The following is a 21,356-nucleotide window of genomic DNA, read 5'->3' on the forward strand; positions in this document are numbered from 1 at the left end:
AATGCCTTTCATTTCATTTCATTTATTTTACCCTCAAGGTACATAGTACATTATAGAGGGGAGGGGCTAAGAAAATACAAAGTAAACATCGGTAAAAGTAACTCAAACAAAAAAAAATAAATAACAGCAGTAATAATTCCAAATCTTGAGTTGACATCCGATGATAATAAACAGAGGTACAAAAGATACAAATAGAAATGTGATGTACACAATGGTAAAGAGATTAAAAAAAACATAATATGTACAGTAGATTTACAAAATGCATTGTTAACTTTTTGATCATGATGCTGATGAAAACTGATGAAAACGCTGCAATAGAGAAAGGTACATACACATATGCAAGACAAATGGTAAGTATATTACAAAAGTTCGTTTTCAAGTGCGTTTCTAAACATAAGTGGATTAATTATACCTGTTCATGAAGGGGATAAGCTTTTCCAGTCATTGCTAGTCATTGGTAAGAATGAATTTGCGCCCATGGTAGTATTGAAATGAGATATGCTAACTTTCTGATTATGATCACGGCGAGAAGAAATGAAAGGTGCTGGCCTGATCCAAAGAGTGTGTAAAAAGGTGTTATGATAATAGATTTTGTGAAAAAGAGAAATGCGTTAGTGTTTTCGGCGGTCGGATAAGAGAGGCAGGTTTAATAAACATTTCATGTGTGTTACGCTTGCTGTCCGATTGAAGTTATTTAAAATAAAACGGGCTTAACGGTTTTGTATAGCTTCCAGCGTATGTATTAGTGTTGAATGCCAGGGATCCCGTATTGATGAAGCATACTCAAGTTGCAAGCGAACGTAAGTGGTATATAGTAATTGTTTTAATGATGATGGTGCACGAAAAAAATTTTGGTGCAGGTGCCCTAAAGTGCGGTTTGCTTTGGACACTATGATATCAATATGCGTTTTCCAAGACAAATTGTTAGTTATGGTCACTCCTAAATAACGATACGAGGTGACACACTCAAGTCATATATTAGTGAGAGAATATTTTGGAGAACTAGAGTTAGTACGAGAAACCCTCATAGTTTTGCACTTCTTAATGTTAAGTTGCATTTTCCACGTGCTGCACCAATCAGTTATTTTATTTAAGTCGGTTGGTAGAGCTGTTATATCGCAGTTATTGGAAACTTTGCGGTATATCACACAATCGTCAGCAAATAAACATATCTTTGATGAAATATTAATAGGTAAGTCATTAATGTATATAAGAAACAAAAGTGGGCCCAGGACAGATCCTTGAGGGACGCCCGAGCCGACAGGGGCTAGAGAGGAAGTACATTCATTAGCAGAAACAAACTAGACGCGCGATGTAAGAAAGTTACAGATCCACTTAAGTAGTGTAGGGTCCATGTTTACGATGCTTAGTTTGTGTAAGAGTAGAGCATGACACACCTTGTCGAATGCCTTAGCGAAGTCCAAAAAAATACAGTCCGTCGTGAAGCCTGCGTCAAGGTTAGAGTGTAAATCGTTTGTAAATGTGAAAAGCTGTATGAGAAGCTGTTTTTAATTTGCTCTTCTTCCCCTCAAGAAAATATCGGCAAAAAATTAATTGATACGATATGCACCCGTCAATCGCAGCAGTACCAGCTCATTCAAATATATTCTTTGCAACCCCAGCGAATGGAACCATTTTGCTTCTATGTACACAGCATTATCATGCCAACATATATAAGAGTTTTGCATACTGCGTATCACTCATGTTTTAGTGCCACGGGGCGAGCAATATTACAATTGTGGGAAAGTATGCGAGGAACGAAATGTAAGAGCCATTATGTACGAATGAGTTTTACCTTCCAGCCCAAAATTGGCCCAACAAATCCCCGCGCGAAGTGTGCTTGCTTTTCTTCGTTTCCTTTTCATCAAGGCCGCGCGCAACGCCCTGATTATCATCATTGTCCTATTGAAAACCAGGGAGGGGGCTGGTAATATTTGACACGCTTTTGCGGATTGAGGCACCTCTTCTCGTACGGATAAGAATGGGATCTGGCGGGTAATTTTTAATTCAGCCACGATACGCCGGCATTATCGGGTTATTGGAAGTAAGACGTTGAAACATTGTGTAGTGCTTATTTTATGGGATGCATCGTCACAGAGCAAACAAAGTTCTATAGAAGGCAGATACGTGAAATAGAGAAGAAATGCGAGAGAGTTTTAAGAGAAGCAGATGTGTCTATAGTCTGGGGTGTAGCTCCTATCAGCGAGGACTGCGGCACTAATGGTTGTGAGCGGCCGGTCTGATGTTCCCCTGGTGGCAATGTTTGAAGAGCATAGCACGCCTAGTGCGAAGACGAGGGATCGTTCACCACATGCGGTAAGTTGTCTTTTAACCCACTTTATTTGCCGTCATTTATCATTTCTTTAATTCAGTTGCGAAGTACATGTAATTTCACCGGTTTTCCTGGGTGTCCTTGTTTCCTGGCTTCTGATGATATAATTAACAAAAATAGGGTTCTCGGTTAACCCTCTCTCTAAAGGTACGATGGTGTCAAAGCCATGTCATTTGGCGGAAAGCTACATCGCCAGCAGAACCTTAAATGTGCGCTTAAGGCACTCAGTCAGCGCTTTTGTCAACACTTCTTTGGTAGTTTGCACGCCTTCTGGCGAGAAGCGTAAGGGGAAAGCATGCTTACAGGTATGCAGCTATTGTTCACATGTAGTCTGAACTACATATGTGGTTGATTTACCCTTAATCATTTCGAAAGGAGCAGCAGTATGTGTATGTATTAGTTTTAACATAATTTGCGAGGGCACACTGAACGTACATTGTCTCAGCTACTGCAACTAATGCCCGAATGTGGACCTCTGGTGCGCTGAATACGTTGAGGCGATGGTTGCGACCCTCCTCTACTGCCAAATATTCACAACCTAGAAGAACAACAGATACCGCTACATTACCAGAAGATATTGTTACGGAACTGCTCTCCGCATAGGCATAAATAGAAAGATGATATCTCCAGAAAGTGTTTGCATTGGGAATATATCCACACGATCACCCCGTCATGCAAGTTGCGCAGGCTACCTCAATAACGAATCACCTTTCCCATACAAGGTCTGCGCCACCAACACATCACTTGACTGGATACACTCATCCGTAAGACGACCAATCGGGGGCTCGCACTTTCTCTCCGAGCCAGCACATACGTACTCATGGATCTGCCATGCTGTAAGACAGTCACCGAACTCATTGGCAACCACAGCCATCGTAGGAGCTACACCTACAACAAGCAAAACATCCGCTCAACATTTTACGTAGAGTAGCGCGATACCTAATGCCACAGCCCTTGCACATAGACTGCCACTCAATGTAAAAAGTATATCCCTGCATCAGATATACCCTCGCTCATGAGATATTGACCAGAAAAATAACGAGGCGCGTAGGGAAGAACGAGCAGCATTTTCTGCACCATACACAGCGCATGTCACCCCAGAGTCGCATACTAATAAGGCAACATAGAGTGTACATCATATAGTATCAGATAGTATCAATTTCGGAAGTTGACCGCTGCCTCCGTATAGTGCACACAGATCACGCACACAACACCGTCCAATAGCACCGTGCTAAAGGCGATCGCGGCAGCTACCCAGCCCCTTCCACACTCAACCACAATGTAAGAAACCTAGGCGCAACTAATATTACTCACTGACAGCAACATATTTATCAGCCGATCAAGGTAGTCTGGATTACTGGTTTTAGAGGAATCTCAAGGAATTGACGAGAATCCTGCATGGGTTGCGCGAAAAATCGCCGAAATATTGAGCCTGCCCAAACAGGCCCAGAAGAATCAATAGCGAAGCAGCCAGAACAAAAGCCATATGGGGCCAGACCTCGGATATTCCACAATGTGCTTACCATTATCGAGTACACTCGAAACGTGCTCATCCGACAACAACGAACCGGGACCTTCCTAGGCGCCACCGATATGCACATTTTAAATGGCCTTCAGGACAAGCATTAGCCTCTTTACCATCATCTCGGTGGTAACCACAATGATCCCCATGTTTCAAGTCCCTATTTCCTCACACTACACCCCACGCCCTCTTTCACTACCCCGAGGGATAGCACCACTGCTCATTTTCTCAACAAAGCAACTTGGTGCCGAGACCAAGTGTTGATTACAGCCGTTATCGGCGGCGAACTGCAGAACGCTCAACGCTCTTTGTGGGTACATGGGCACAGTGGTAAATGTGGATCAGGAGGATTGCATCCCGCGGCTTCTCAGATTTTGGAACGGCGGTCGGTAAGCCAAGGGGTCAAAACGTGCAAAATATCTGCTGGTCATTATATCAGGGCTACTCAATTGTCTCTCACTGGCAACAATCCCATGAGAATTTGCCCTCAACTAAACTAAGAGAGCCCGACTCTGATGCATGAACCATTGTACTTAAGAAATGCACAGATTCATTGCACACGCAGAGGACACTTCCGAGTCACAGAGCGCCGCTCTTAGGCGTCCATTTCATGCTTTAGATTTCTACACCAGTGTGATGTGCCACACTCATATTAGCAAAATCTGCGCGACTCTCTCTAATATTATTAAAATTTTGTCACGCAATAAAAAATTTCTTTCTATAAAGCTTAACCTATACTGTGCTGTACTAGCCTTTCATTTAGTCTTACTCAAAAAGTATGGCTTTTCGGTTTGGCTAATGCCGCTGCATCAAACATCCAAATGTTGTATAGCTGTTTAAAATAAAACCCTGCGAATACTTAAAGCACGTCTGATGAAGCCGATGCCTTTTAATATACGTTAACGATATGAAATTACCCCAGCAATCTTAATATCGGGGTAGGGGCTAGTGTTTCTACAAAAAGGGACTAGCGTGAATTAACCTTTTTTTTTTCAAAGGGTAACGCTATGCGTTTTCTCTGTGGTGGTATACGTCTTAGATAAATTCTGTATCATTGAACTGTATATTGTCCTGATGAACACCACTTTCCCAGCCCTCCCAGAGTTAGTTGTCAGTTATCTTCATCCTCATCACCATCATCATCAGCCTGGTTACACCCACTGCAGGGCAAATTAAGGCCTCTCAAATACTTCTCCAACTGCCCCGGTCATGTACTAATTGTGGCTATGTTGTCCCTCCAAACTTCCTTATCTCATCTGCCCACCTAACTTTCTGTCGCCCCCTGCTATGCTGCTACGCTGGAATCCAGTCCGTAACCCTTAATGACCATCGGTTATCTTCCCTCCTCATTACATGTTCTGCCCATACCCATTTCGTTTTCCTTGATTTCAACTAAGATGTCATTAATGCGCGTTTGTTCCCTCACCCAATGTGCTCTTTTCTTATCCCTTAACGTTACACCCATCATTCTTCTTTCCATAGCTCGTTGCGTCGTCCTGAATTTAAGTAGAGCCCTTTTCGTAAGCCTCCAGGTTTCTGCCCCGTACGTGAGTACTGGTAAGACACAGCTGTTATACACTTTTCTCTTGAGAGATAATGGCAACCTGCTGTTCATGATCTGCGAATGCCTGTCAAACGCACCCCAGCCCATTCTTCTTCTTCTAATTATTTCACTCTCATGATCCGGATCAGCAGTCACTACCTGTTCTAAGTAGATGTGTTCCCTTACCACTTCCAGTGCCTCGCTACCTATCCTAAACTGCTGTTCCCTTCCGAGACTGTTAAACATTAGTTTTCTGTAGATTAATTTTTAGTCCCACCTTCTGCTTTGCCTCTCCAGGTCAGTGAGCATGCATTGCAGTTGGTCCCCGGAGTTACTATGCAAGGCAATATCATCAGCGACGCGCAAGTTACTAAGGCATTCTCCATTAACTTTTATCCCCAATTCTTCCCAATCCAGGTCTGTGAATACCTCCTGTAAACACGCTCTGAATAGCATTGGAGAGATCGTATCTCCCTGCCTGACGCCTTTCTTTATTGGGATTTTTTTGTTTTCTTTATGGAGGACTACAGTTATCTTCTCTACCTTCTTATTCTAACTGCCATTTTCGCCCCTTCGTACCTGTAAACGTTTTACTGAATGCAATGCAAAGATTCACAAGTGCATAACGAATAATATGCTTCACTTTCTCGTTTTCTTTCTTCTTTAATCGATTCTTTTTATGCTGGCTGCGCTTTCCCGAATTTCAATTTATCGTACTTTTGCATAATCATGTATTCCGTAGAATAGAGCTGCTCGATGCAAAACGAGTGCAGAATCTTTCGAGCCTATTATTGCTAGGTTTTTGTTATTTATTCTTGTCGCAACCGGCAGTGCTCTCTTGTGGGCTTGATAAATTAGCCTAGTGGCCATATAGACTGTTTCTTCCTCTCAAACTTCCATTTATGCTTGAAGCTGGACTGAAACAATGTTCGATTTGATTCGATTGGGCGCACAACAGAAACATTACTAATATTGAAAACACAAACAGTGACAGCAGACTGCTTTCATTGCTGACACGTATGCGAATTGTTTAATAACCTTTAATGATATCGTTATGATGTTCCAACCACCATTATCACCATCTACATGAGCGAAGAACCAGTGAAAACCACCAAAGTTCATTACGTCGCGCAATTGGCACCCTTCACTTCGAGTAAACGTAGGCAAGACATATGCAAAGTCGAATATTCTTTGTACTTAGTCAATACGACGCGATTAAATGAAGCTGTACGCAATGTTCTGAAAACGGGGCACCACTTATCACCCGATAGTGGCGTAGGGGCAAGCTTTACCCGAACCAATGGTGCTTTCATATTGTAGGGAAGTCTCGACCAACAAATGACAAATTTTGCTGCCGCAACGCGTCTAGCGTATAATGTTTATTTAGCAAGTCGTGTCCAAATATCGAGACAAGGCTTATCAATTGTACCAGCTAATACTCGCTTGTTGTTTTACCGTTGTTTTCGTTATTTACATAAAATTTTCAACGAATATGGACTTTGCAATTTACTTATAGCTACTCATTATCGTAGTTTAGTTACACTTGTTCTGTTCAAAATAAGAAAAACCGCTTTTTCATACGTAGAAGAAAACTGAAATTAGAATGGAAATTCAACACAATACAAACCCATTTCGCCCAACTTTTCATGTAGGCAACAGAGCAGAAAAAAAGGCTTTCTGCTGAGTCTCAACAATGAGCACAAACATTCTGGTTAAATCCCTCCGGCCAGCATTCAATGACCGGCAATGAATGCCATTTCGTGGCTTATAGAAGGAACGCAGGACATGCAGGAATAAGTTTGCGACGTGATTCGCTTTCACTTCAAGATATTACGCATGCGATACAGACCGTTTAATACCAATGTTCTCTTTATATTAAAATTTACCTAAATGCTACAATGTTCTTTTCCTATATTGTTTATATATTTGTAAGCTGCCTAAACCTCGGTATATTTTGCGAAGCCACACTTACCCAGTGCTCTTTCCGGACCTGTAAAGTATCTTGAATAAATAACTAAATTAATTAATAAACGAATAAATAAATAAAAAATAAATAAATAGTGTCTGCGGCTTTAGAAGCGTCACAAGTTCCAAACGTAGCGACATGTGGTTTGGGTGGAAACTTCCTTCCTCTGTTGTGCCTTCTGTCTCACTGTTTTTGTTGAAGAAGATACCGCCAAATATTTTTGTTGTTTTCGTTGATTACGCTTATTCTTGAAATGTTTTGTACAATTAGATAGAAAATACGCATATTTTCGAGAAGTATCTATATATGGCGTCTTATAAGGGCTAAGCGTCTCTTACTAATTGGCTCGAGCTACACGATGTTTCTAAATCACTCATTAATCGGAGGCACTGAATTGTATGTCACTATGCTTTTTTAAAAACCCTCAGAAGGTTTACTCCAACAGACACGCAACAGTTCACTAATGAAGCGCAAGAAGTTTTGCAGTTCGACTGAGCGATCACTAAAGCGTTCTTCATGTGCTTTAACCTCACATCGCATTCAGAATCACTTCATTTTGTGTAGGTACCCCAGTTGCGGTGTTACATAAGAGGAAGGTTTACATAATAAAGACGTGCACAAGGGTTTCAAACGTTGACCGCTAAATATAACTGCATGTATGTCCACGATCTCCAGACATTACTTGCGAACAGCATCTGCAACCGATTCTGAATAAAAAAATATAGTTTATTATGACCGTTTTTATAGCAGGACGCATGAAAACGCTTCCGGCCTATCGCACCATGACATAAATCGCCAAGCAGCTCATAGCGTTTCAAATAGGTAGGAAACAATACACGTATGTCATAAATATTTGAACGGTTGCATTCACGGGAGCAGACGAGATAAACGTGCAGCGCAGAAAAGTGGATATTTTTTCGGTATTTTTAAAAGATTAATCAACATTTTCTCTGTGGATTTTTTGTACCCACTCATCAACATAATATTTTCGAATAGTGCAAATATTCGTTTTCGAATAGGGCTGGAAATAATTACAGTATTTGCACCATTCGAACGGCAATTTTCTTAATAAAGACATGCGGTAAACATGCGTTAAAATTTGCGTGCCCGTTGCAATCTTGGTAAAATTCCGTTCAAAATGAAAAAGAACTCCGCTTCTGAGTGCAAAAAGAAGAGCGCATTGAAAGGTGGCTAGCGACACTGCCATTGAACGGACGTTTTTCTTTTTTCTTTTTGGTTGGTAGAGAGCGAAAAGAAGGCCTCGTCGATCTCTGATCGTAACTACTCGCAGAGAAATATCGTTTATCGTGTCTGTGGGCCTTTGTATGTTCCACGAAGTTTCAACAAAATACGCGTCGAGTTGGGTGGCTTCATATTCGCGGCGGCATTGGCACCAATTTATTTTTAATAATAATTGGCCGGTATCATAGTTTGTGTTGCAGTTCGGGGCGCGGTAGGTAATCGTGCAAATGCATATTAACCAAGCGCAAATATGTTTCTTGCGTCATCCACACTGAATAGTTTTATTAAAGAAGCACGAAAACAAACGTAACTACCTATATATTTATTTTGGTGTTTTTCTTAATATACAGTCTACCTTGATTAAAACCACCACATCACTACACTATCATTATAGCAACAAAATGCTACACGATATTCTAAAGCCGAAGCACAAAACGTGCTATTCCTCTCCTCAAATCGGCCCACCGATTGAATGCAACGAAACTTCTATGGACAGACATTGAGATGTTATCGAACGCAGCAAAGAATATTCTAGCAATAGAGTGGTAGGACTTATGCTAGGTGCACATTTAGTCGACCTACGTTGCAAATGTATAGTCCGAAACTCATCTTGATACTTTTAGCGCCAATCGTCATAATGAATGGTCCGATTGAATGAATCTTACTGTGAGATTGTGAACATCATCGATCGTATTCCAGAGGTTGTATATTGCTCAAGATTTTATGCTGATTGAATACTCTGTGCTCATATTCTAATGATCGCCTGTTTTACACATACCACATTTTTTCTGCAATCAGATAAGGTAGTGAGTTGTTTCGCGTAGTGAGGCCGAGGCCATGGTTGGTTGTGATTAGTAATATTGTATTGTGAGTGCGCTGACCGAGAATATTTCATAAAGTAATTCAAGATGCATATTTAAACACAGGTCAGAAACGACCAAACTGTATCAGACTTCATGCATGGCCCCCTTTTGTGACCTTACTGCAGTGTTTTCTTGCAGTAATGGTTCGTGCTCAATTCCACATTAAGGGGTGATGTTAAGGCAAAAAAAGTCAGGTGAAGGAAATTCTAATACTTCTAATGTTTCTAATACTTCTAATGTTTGATCGACTATATTTACTAGTATTGAAGCTAGTGAAGTAAGAAGGCTGAAATGTAATTTCAGAAAGCAGCACAAACAGGGCGAGCGACCTAAATTTCTTCGAAAGTACCTTTCTGCTAGCAACATAAGGACATTGGTGGCGTAGTGGATTTGACATTGCACTGCTAAGCTACATGCTGCAGGATAATATCCCGGCCACAATGCCCACATTTCGATGGTGGCAAAATGCAAAAACCATAAGGTGCGTTGAGCGCACATTGAAGAACCTCGAGTTTTCATAATAATCAGGATGTGCCCACTAAACCGTCCCTCATGATCATGTTGGGGTTTCGGTATACGAAACACCAGTATTTCATTTACATAGGGCAAATAGTATAGGCATAAGGACATATGCTTTTAGAGAATCATCTGACAGCTGACACGTTTAACAAAATTTGATACTTTCTAAATAAGAAATTGTCAGATGGTTTGAGAAAATATCTCTTTCTGCCAAAATTATTGTCATTGTATTATATATGGCTCATTCTACCTACTTGTTTTAACTGAATACTATCTACAACGCAGGCGCACACTATAACTAAAAAAACTTACACGACTCAATAAAGTGCATGTATGCACGTATGCTTTACGATTGTTAGCTTATGCAATTGATTTCACACTTCTTGACATTACGGTCTCTTAGGCGGGAACACTAGTCACACTGGGGCTCCTTTGATCTGTTGTTGTCCACACAATCATGCAGATAAAGACTATAACATGACTTTGCAATTGTTAATGCGTCCTGTTTCCTAATGATGAATATAGGATCACTGACCCAAGTCAAGCGAAATGATATGTTCTGGCAAGTTAAGTTCGTGGTCTTCAGTCAGAAAGAGCTAACTTTTCGCAAGTTTCATGGTGCAGGGCACTTTCGTCAGGGTTGGGTGAACTGCCACACTGTTGAAGTTCATTCCTTTGCGCAGAATGCCAGTTTCAAGTTTAGTGGGCTTAGAAGAACACCTGAAGAAACCTTTGTTGCTTCAGAGGGCTCTTTTGTTTTCAATACATCAAGATTTATTGTGATTATCTGCACAGGTGGTCCGTTAGCGCCGCCGTGAAGTTGACATTTAGCCGTATGTCCCAGGAGTCACAAATATTCAATTGCTCCAATTCGTTCCATTTCAAAGAGTGCTCGCGTGTCCAATCCTGTGATCTTCTGTCAGCACGGGCTCCTGGTGCCTTCCTTCCCAGCTAGCCGAGTTATCTTGAGGCACCACGCTGAGACTGCCGATGCCTTGAAATGTATACTTTGGGGATTAGGATGTTTTGCTTTGCAAGCTTCTTTGAAGGAAAGGTGGCACTTACAGATTTATAGTCTGGATTTCATTTTGTGAGGTAACATGATTGCGAAGATGTGGTTACTGACTAAATTAGTGGTTGTCATCACGTTATAGACGAGACGAAATACAGAACTAAACACAAGATTTAACCAAATTTGCCGGTTCGTTTAATTCACATTTAGAATAGCCATGTGTGCCGGCTGACAGTATAGATGAATGAATGAATGAATGAATGAAGGAACTTGCAAAGCCAGGAGTCTCATCCTGAAAAGTCTGCATTCGAAGACATGACTAGGGTTAGTTTGCGGCCTCAAGATAATTCAGCATGTTCAGAAGAAATTACAGACTGCAGTAGTATGCCAACAGAAAATGAAGGGCATCGAAGCCAATCCCTTCTTCACCATGTGCCATCTGAAGGATCATTGTTCTCAAGTTTCCGGATGCGCAACTTCATGCCAACTTCATGCTGGTGCTAAAGAAGCACCAGTGCAGAGAGTTGCAGAAAGAAACTTGATGCCGTAAGAGAAAAGTACCCAATGAAACCATAGAAACTTGTCTTCCTACAACACTGCACCCAAACCTGTTGTTTTGGGCAAGAGAAGAAACATCAAGACTGGTGCCTTGCCTGACTCAGTGAAAGTAACAGACGCCGTGAACGGGGCCGTCAATGTAATTCCTTCTGAAAAATTAGGCCCGCACCTGCCCTTTCAGTGTGCTGTACAAATTGCAGAAGCGCATCCCTCAACCTTGTTTGTCTTAGTGTGAGCAGACAACCCGTATGGGCATCGAACCAATGAACACAAACCAAAACCAACAAAGCAAGTTTGTTCAGTGCTTAGAAAAGTAGCCTCGAGTCGGCGTTTTCTACAATACTTTCTCGGCATGGCAGAAGCTTGTTTTGCTGTGAAGGCACATCAATAACGAAGAAGCATGCATGAACACCTTTCAAAAAACATACAAGAACAAGTACGTAGAGCACAGAGGGGTCGATGGATATCAAATGCCATTATCGTTCAGTGGTCACTACGTCAGCAAACAGGCCAATGTATAAATGACTGGATTTACAAATATGTTAGCTTGATGCGCAGGTCATTTGGCGGAGAACTGCTAGTCGACAGCCCACAAGCATTATTTTGGTATTACAGTGTGCGACTGGTGGCAATAAATCAGGACCATAACGCTGGTGTTATTTGTGAGGCTTTCTTTATATGTTTGACAGGGAACCTGTTAGTTCTCTACCCCTCCAGAGGATTATCAGATAGCACGACTGCTTATAAACATTGTAAAACAAGGGTCATAGTTGTCATGCCATGTGTCCTCTTCGCAGTTGTGCGAGCAACATGCATTGCAGATCTATTTGTTTTCCCCCATTCGCCTTTCGCCTTATATTGATATGCAAGCAGTAAAACTGGATGGTTGTTAAACTCTGTTATATCCTATCACCTCCATGCCTTTCCTATGAATTATGTGGTAAATAACGGTTTTTTTGGAACGCGTGCGCATTTAATGCATAGGCCAGCTCCACGGCCGTTTGCAATTTGGGCTTGTATTATTCTCTTAAAACATATTCACGAGGAGCATTGCGGAAATAGCACTCTAAATAGAGCATGAGTTCATTTATCGCCCAGACCAACTCTTGTGCCTTCTTCCTTAACATATTTCTCAAAACATGTCCACGAGGAACGTTGCTAAAAGAGCACTTTAAAAATGAACATGGGTGTAATAAACCGCAAAACCAACCCTTGTGTCTCCTTTCATAACATATTTCTGAAGACCCAAATTGAAAACTGATATTGAGGTAAAAGCTCTCATTATCATACTACCTTGTCAATGAAGCAAAGCACAGTGGTTCCTGGATGCTGTGGTACGCAAGCACTATATGGCATTGAAAACTTAGGCTGATCATGTCTGACCAAGGGATGCAGTCTCGGACAATAGCTTTGGGCGATATCATTGTCAGCGCGTGCCTATTGGCTGGTCGATGAATGAGTCATGCAAAGGCAGTAGTATTGCCCTAAGTGTTCACCCGTCAATACGTCCGCAATTGAAAATCATTGCATTACTGGTACCGACATCAGCTTTGAGGAGGATTTATGGGTTCAGTGAATGGAATTCATGAAGTTGAACACTGGGCTTTTTATTCGCTTTGTAAATTATGCTGTTGTGTGTGTCAGAATGGTTCGATATCGTCATAGAGCGCATTGATCATGCTCTCCCATGTAGCACAAATTACTCATCCTTTATCTCACTGACATTAACGAGATTTTGTATGCATCAAGACCGAAGTCTACGTACTTTGTAAGCATGTAATAGTCATCCTCAAATATCGCCTTGCTCATATGACTACAGTGCGTACACATCACACGCCATCTGGCGCACCTCATTCGTAATCTCATTAGATCAACGCAGTACATCACACACATCTAGTACACGCTCTACGCATTCTCATAGCACCACGCATAGATCTTGTGCACTTCGTCAAACTCTGTGGAGCATATCATACTTCGGTTATATACGAGAAGAAAGGGGGTTAACCGAGGGTCCCGATTTTATTAGTAATATCATAAGAAGCCAACAAACATTGACACCAAGGACAACATAGGGGAAATTAATTGTGCTTAATAAATGAAATAAAGAAACGAAGAATTAATTGAAATTAAAGTTGATGAAAAAACAACTTGCCGCAGGTGGGAAACGAACCCACAACCTTCGCATTTCGCGTCGGTTGTGGGTTTATATACGTGTGAAATAAAAGAGGTAGAAAAATAGAACCATTGGGTGAACCAAGCTGTAGCAGATTGAAGGAAGAGGCCTAGTCATCAGAATCAAATTTTGAAGCAATAATTACGATATAGTCAGTTTAAAACAATAGCAGGAATGTTTATATTCTGAAGATTACGAAGTATAAGGTAGTGACTTTCAACATTCAGTACATATGACAAATCTAGAAATATGCGATCTTTAATAGCACAATTGTATGGTGCGCGGCGCAGTTTTCGAGTTAAGGGAGGGTGTCTGCTAAAAATGAGTTTTCAGAATCACGCTCTCAGAATGTAAAAAAGTGGTTCATCTAGAGGAATGTGAGTAAACCAGGAATCAATAGGTGCCAGTTATATTACAACCAGTGCTAGGGAGCAATTCGAGCAGGTAATTAGCAGGGGATAATTTGTTTTCGGATTTCTGGGGTGCAAATACGATTGTACCCTTTGGTTTATACGCAAAGCATATGGTTCCACAATTCATAGATAATTTTCGATATATATATATATATATATATATATATATAAATATATATATATATATGCGGCTAATAGAACAACATTTTTCTCAGAGCCTCAAATAATTGAGTCATAAACCACAGAGCAGTTGTGTTTTATCGATTCGATCATGAGGTACTGTACGAATGGCTCTAATACAAATGCACGGCTATGAAGGCACGCAGACGTCTCAAAAGTGTAGAAGTACGTGACAGAACAGAAAATTGCAAAAAATAATAAAAGCCGTTGCAAAACGGACCGATGATTTGGATTCCCGGACGAGTATCTAAAGGTACTAAAGCGCTTAGATTGTACATCATGAGAAGCGAAATCCAAAGCTTTTTGCCATGATGGGCAATGGGTTCGATAAAAATTTTTTTAGCGCTTTTCATGCTGAGTACTTAAGTACCAAGCACCGATTGATAAGCTACGCAAAGTGAAATATTATATTAAAGTTCGGCTGAAAGATGTAGCTATTTGTACACGTTTGAAGTTTGATTATATGCCGAGTACTATATTGCATGCGGATCAGAAGTGATTGTGTCATTATGAATGTGTGAGATCATTAGCCAATATACGTTTGTGATGAACATCTTCAAATTTGGCTGAACATCACTATAATTGAAATCATGAAACAACATGCCAATAAATAAGACTTTCTGTAATCTTTAATACATCCTTTGGGATAGAACCACTGATGCCAAACGCTCGTAATGTATTGTCACTGATATCTGGTGAAATACCTAATAAGGGAAGACAGGTGTTCCTGGAAATGCTGTTTGAGCTACCTTACATACACCTTGTTTTCATGGCCGGAGGTAGAGGTTTAGGGTAAGAGGGTGACAGCATGCAAAAAAGAATTGTTCACCTTTTTCAATTTTTCAACCATTTCCAAATCAGATTTGGGAAAGCTTTCCTGGAGTGATGTATGCGACCTGTTTCAGCTGTTCGGCAGCCACAGCCGCCCCCTGGTAGAGTTCAGCTACAATATTATTGTGCCTATATGGCCGTGTTCATTTCTGACAAAGATAAGCAGTTCACTTCTGGTCATGGTTCACCACTTTCATTACTGCTGGCTTCACCAGACTGTAGCGTTGCTAATACATACGAAACAAAGAACCTTGCAGCCCGCAACTGCATATGAAATGAAGTTACCAAGCTCGTGGTTGAATTCACAGGTCCAACATCTCTACGTTCCTACTGCGTCGACGAATTCACGTTCATGCTGTAAATAACAACTATATTTTAAAGAAAGCACTTGCTAGCGTACTCCGCAATCGACGTGTCTTGCGTGAGAGTCTTAGCAGGGAACCCTGTTTCTCAGGGTAAAAGCGTCATGGCTGCACTGGAACATTTGTTACACCACATCATTCGCTGTGTCAGTACAGATAAGCTTAGAGTGCACTACAATACCGTAATAAGGACCCCTATAACGTAAAACTACTCCAATAAGTTCTTATTCCAATCTCCTGGCGTGAAATTTGCGTAAGCGCAGACGCGAGCAACGGGCAGTCACCCGCAGGATTGTCTTAACAACGAATAAAACGGTCGCCTAGTTCATAGGAGGCCACTTATGATTGCTTAAAACACGAGTACCATTGCCTACACTGAGCGGCTTGTCTTATCTACTTGGCTCACAAGAGGCGAGGAGCATGTTCAAGTGGAGAAGGATTCAGTGGGGCCGAGCCGCTGTACTGAATATGAAGAGGGTAGTGTCGGCGTCTACTATTGGTCGGCTTTCTTTTATTTAGCGGGCGGTTTCTGGTCGAATATTGCGGCGGCATGCAACGGAAGCTTAAGGATGGCACTAAAGCGGATCCTCAGCAAAGAAGCGTTCGCAGGACGCGATCGTAAACGTTTAGAAAGTGCTCAAAAACGTTACGCGGCCCCGCATAAAGATTTATTATACGCAAATACACCCACGCTCTCCCGCAGGAGCAAGTAGCCAGTGCCTCAGCGATCGTCGGCAGCCATATCTTATTCAGAAGCGGCTATTCAGAAGTAATTCAGTTTTGTTCGTCATATTAATACACCTTTAACGCGCACACATGACTTTGCCGTGGTTATTTTTTGTGGTTTTGTGACGTCGCGTGACAGGCAGGTGAAGTTGGTACAGCCCGAAACTTTTGACCAATAGCCTGGGGCTAATGGCGAAATGCGTCGAATCAGAATAACTATTTTTCACTTGTTTGGTCAACTCATGCATAATCAGTGTGTTCACGTCACATCAGATGGGGAGCTATCGCGGTTCTCTTGACGTCACGTCATACACAGGTGAAGAGGGGGTGGCCCAAAAGTGTTTTTTACCAATCGCGGGGGTCTGAATGCAGAATCAAAATAAAAAAGTTTGGACCAGTTGTACGTTATAGCACCCCATGTACACATGATCAAATGATTCAGTCTGGAAGAGTAATAGGACAAATTTAACAAGCGTAAATGCAAGCGAGCTTTATTTCCAGTCAATCGTCGACTTCAAGAAATTTACGTACACAGACAGACTTGCAGTAGAGGTTGGAGGCATACGCCCAAGAGGAAACCCTGGGCTTTGCAGCTTGTGGTGCAGGCACTGGGGTCAGGGCATCCAGAGCCATAACCTGCAGCAAAGAGATGATGAAATTCGTAAGACCATCGATTACACTTCAATCACCTATTGATTGTTAACACACTTTAGTCTAAGTATACCGGTGAATAGCTTCTTCATAGGGATATCGCAATATCGCCACACATGTAAGTCCCTAAACAAAAATCCGAGGATCTATGACTCGGTGGAGCCACGAGCTCATTTAGAATAACAGGAACGCACTTTCGTTCCTGACATTTTCGTGTTGTCAACATCAACAACCTTATCGAGGGGCGACCTGTTCGTCTGCCGCGGTGTGATTTTGTGGGGTATCTAGATGAACACACGGATACTCAGCCACTTCCATACTGTCCGTCTCCCAAATATTACCAAGCGCTTTAAGTTCAGCTTTGTTATGTAACTGGAATGTGCAGCTCGAAAGTGGATATTTCTCATGGCGTATATGAGGTGTGGGCTAAGTCACTACTGTGTGCCTTCTTTACAGCTAAAAGGTTTGCATGTAAAAAGACGGGCACAATTTTATGAGAATGTCGATAAATATATACAATGAAAATATCATGAAAGGATATATACTGCAATAAAAAATCCTACTGAGAGAACCTGTTCAGTTTACTCTTTTGAGATTGGATTCCTATCTACTTGCCGTGGCATCGGGCACAACGCGTCACAATGCCATCGGATATTCAAACCGGACGCGTATGAAATAGGTACTTGCTCACGGTGAACTCCCCAATTAGATGGAACAAGAACACGGTACACATATTTGTCATATTTGTAAGCCGTTAGAGAAAATATATGCAAAGACGCCTTATGTCAATAAAACAGTATAGATGTTAAGATATCATTACCGCAATGATCCACGCGTAAAAGAACGCTTACGGTCACTGGAACGAGTTCGCATTTCGGATGCCGACGTATTGTCAATGGCAGTAAATATACATTACACTGATCTTATATTTCTCCGACCGTATCTACAGGAAAACTTTACCGAACAAAGTGCTGGCAAGATGCATCGAATAAATGTGACACAATAATTTCACAGTTACCGTGTTTGGTAAACCGCTATACGCCGTCAAGTCGGGCGCAATTACCGGTGATGAGGGGCGGCACCCTGAGTGGCCTGCACGGTGGAGCCAGTGGTAGCACCGAACTAAACTGGACAAAGTCAAAGCTATTTACAGCCGTTATAGGATGTATTATAGTTAGCTGGTGGTTCAAATTTGCAGCAGCGAAAAATGACAAAATATTTCCTTGCATTTATGACTCCGTGTTTTTCTCGTTTAGCTCAGCGCCACCTGTTGGCCGCACCGTGGAAGAAGTTCACGTTTGCGTCACCGCTCACCCACCATGCGACCCGATCTTCCAGTAGTTACAGGAATACTGCACAAGCAAGAACTATCTATAGTTTGACTTACCACTTCCCGTACGCGCCTCGTCATTTCTCTCGCCGGCTGCAGTGATCATCACCACGAAAGCTGCAAACACAAGGACAAATAAAACATCAACAAAAGAACATCAAAGCAAAAATAAACGTTTCTTTTCCAAACTAGAATATTCTTCTACGGTTAAACAGGATGCGTAGTCAGAAACATTCTTCTCAATAACATGAAACAAGGAAGTATCCATTCGTGTTAATATTCACGGAAGCTCGATGTTACAATGTCGGTGCATGCAATGTATTAGATAAAGCCCTGAGATGCAGCTATACAACGGGTCTCCTGTGCCGTGTCCAGTAGTAATTTTGGGTATATTCTGAAAAATGATTCTGTTTTGCCTAATATCAAATCTGTTGATGCGGCAAGACTTGCTCACCTGTAAGGAGTGCGACGAGCATGATGGCAGCGGCGAACTTCATCTAAGCAACGAGTCTTACTTTCTTGTCTGCGAAGACAAAGAGAAAAGTACACCTTCTGACGATTACGACACAAAGCGTGGAGACCACCAAAAGTAAGATTCAGGTGCCCAGAACGATGAGTACTTTCAGGCATAATTAACATACCTAAAATATTATCAACTAGTTGCTGTTCATGAGGACCTATGAGAAAACTTTTACTTTAAGGACGGAAGGCTTTGTGACTTGAGCAGCTATGTCTAATTCTCAGCTTCGCAACCTACCTTACTTTTGTACTTTTTCTGGTAAGCTCATCGGTCCACGTATTTCATTTATCATATTTAGAAATGCTAAAATTTAATTGAAAATGAGAACTTTTTATTTCAAATGCTAACATATCGCACTTGTCACGTCGACATCTGGCTCTAATTCAAGCAAGCTGGTACAGAAAACTGCTAAATTAAAAGATACCACCATAATCGTTCTCAAAAATTACGCGCAGTAGCGTAAGCTGGAGTGAAAGAGGGGAGTATCGATTCTATGCTTGGTGAAATATGAAATTACCTGATGGGACGGAATACAAAGTGGATGGCAGCGGCTGGATCGAGCAACTGATGGCAAGTGGACAAAGGCCCGATGCTCGGTGTCTTTTAAATCTCTCCTTTGGCTGGAAATTAAGGTGCACGTGGAGGAAACTGCCACGTTTCTGTTTTCGAACGTAACTTGCACGGGTGAATGCCTTCGCTCTCGTGGTTTTCATGGTGTTGTTGGTTTGTTGGAATTTTAAAGCGATGAATACTTGTAAAGAATATACTGAGAAACAGGAAACCGGATACATAAATTTCTTATCGGTAGCCCCTTTTTATATCCGTGCCCCAAGTTAGGACCGCTTTAGCTTTTGTGTATGTTTTGTGTATATTTTTACTGTAACTGCTATAGCAGTTACAGTAAGAAGGAAGGTAGCGCAGATAACTCACATTTAAACCTGGGAGGGCTGGGAAAGTGGTGCTCATCAGGACAATATACAGTTCAATAATATATAACTTAGCTAAAATGTACACCATCATGGAGAAACCACAGTTAGTGTTATCCTTTGAAAAAAAAAAAAGGTTCATGCATGCTAGGGCGTTTTTTGACCGGCATTGAAGGCCATTTCGTGGCTTACAAAAGGAACGCAGGACATGCAGGAATAAGTTTGAGACGTGATTCGCTTTCACTTCAAGATATTACGCATGCGATACAGACCGTTTAATACCAATGTTCTCTTTATATTAAAATTTACTTAAATGCTACAATGTTCTTTTCATATATTATTTATATATTTTTAAGCTGCGTAAACCTTGTTATATTTTGCGAAGCCACACTTACCCAGTGCTCTTTCCGGACCTGTAAGGTATCTTTAATAAATAAATAAATTAATTAATAAACATGTAAATAAATAAATAATAAATAAATAGTGTCTGCGGCTTTAGAAGCGTCACAAGTTCCAAACGTAGCGACATGTGGTTTGGGTGGAAACCTCTTTCCTGTGTTCTGCCTTCTGTCTCACTGTTTTTGTTGAAGAAGATACCGCCAAATATTTTTGTTGTTTTCGTTGATTAGGCTTATTCTTGAAAGTTTTTGTACAATTAGATAGAAAATACGCATATTTTCGAGAAGTATTTATATATGGCGTCTTAAAAGGGCAATGCGTCTCTTACTAATTGGCTCCAGCTACACGATGTTTCTAAATCACTCATAATTCGGAGTCACTGAATTATATGTCACTATGCTTTTTTAAAAACCCTCAGAAGGTTTACTCCAACAGACACGCAACAGTTCACTAATCAAGCGCAAGAAGTCTTGCAGTTCGACTGAGCGATCACCAAAGCGTTCTTCATGTGCTTTAACCTCACATCGCAATCAGAATCACTTCAGTTTGTTTAAGTACCCCAGTTGCGGTGTTACATAAGAGGAAGGTTTACATAATAAAGATGTGCACAATGGTTTCGAATGTTGACCGGCGAATATAACTGCAGGTATGTACACGATCTCCGGATATTACTTGCGAACAGCATCTCCAACCAACTCTGAATAAAATAAATATAGTTTATTATGACCGTTTTTAGAGCAGGACGCATGTAAACGCTTCCGGCCTATCGCACCATAACATGAATCGCCAAGCAGCTCATAGCGTTTCAAATAGGTAGGGTCAATACACGTATGCCATAAATTGTTGAACGGAACGATTCACGGGAGCAGACGAGATAAACGTGCAGTGCAGAAAAGTGGATCTTTTTTCGTTCTTTTTAAAAGAATAATCAACATTCTCTCTCTCGATTTTTTGTCCCCACTCACCAACATAATATTTTCGAATAGCGCAAATATTCATTTTCGAATAGTGCAGGAACTAATTACAGTATTTGCACCATTCTAACGACAATTTTCTTAAAAAAAAACGTGTGGTAAATATGCGTTAAAATTTGCGTGCACTTTGCAATCTTGGCAAATTCTATTCAAAATGAAACAGAACACCGTTTCATGGTACAAGAATAAAAGGTCAGTGAAAAGTGACTAGCGACACTGCCATTGCACGGATGTTGTCTTTTTTTTTTGTTGGTAGAGAGCGAAAAGAAGGTCTCGTCGATCTCTGATCGTAACTACTCGCAGAGAAATATCGT

The 21,356-nt window shown here is 41.2% G+C and overlaps 1 protein-coding gene across 1 annotated transcript in view; it reads right to left on the minus strand.

Annotated features, from left to right (window-relative positions):
* The window catches only part of LOC126544001 (uncharacterized), a 28,352-nt gene extending 9,043 nt beyond the window's left edge, over positions 1-19,309 (minus strand). Inside the window, exons 1-4 of the mRNA XM_055062428.1 lie at positions 19,261-19,309; positions 18,678-18,746; positions 18,281-18,340; positions 16,774-16,878 (exon numbers count right to left, since the gene is read on the minus strand). Coding sequence (XP_054918403.1) covers positions 16,774-16,878; positions 18,281-18,340; positions 18,678-18,720 — 208 coding nt within the window. The 5' untranslated portion in view covers positions 18,721-18,746; positions 19,261-19,309. The remainder of the gene's footprint in view (positions 1-16,773; positions 16,879-18,280; positions 18,341-18,677; positions 18,747-19,260) is intronic.
* Between the last annotated feature and the right edge of the window lie 2,047 nt (positions 19,310-21,356).

This window comes from Dermacentor andersoni, chromosome 10, assembly GCF_023375885.2.
Source record: "Dermacentor andersoni chromosome 10, qqDerAnde1_hic_scaffold, whole genome shotgun sequence".
In the NCBI taxonomy this organism is placed as follows: domain Eukaryota; kingdom Metazoa; phylum Arthropoda; class Arachnida; order Ixodida; family Ixodidae; genus Dermacentor; species Dermacentor andersoni.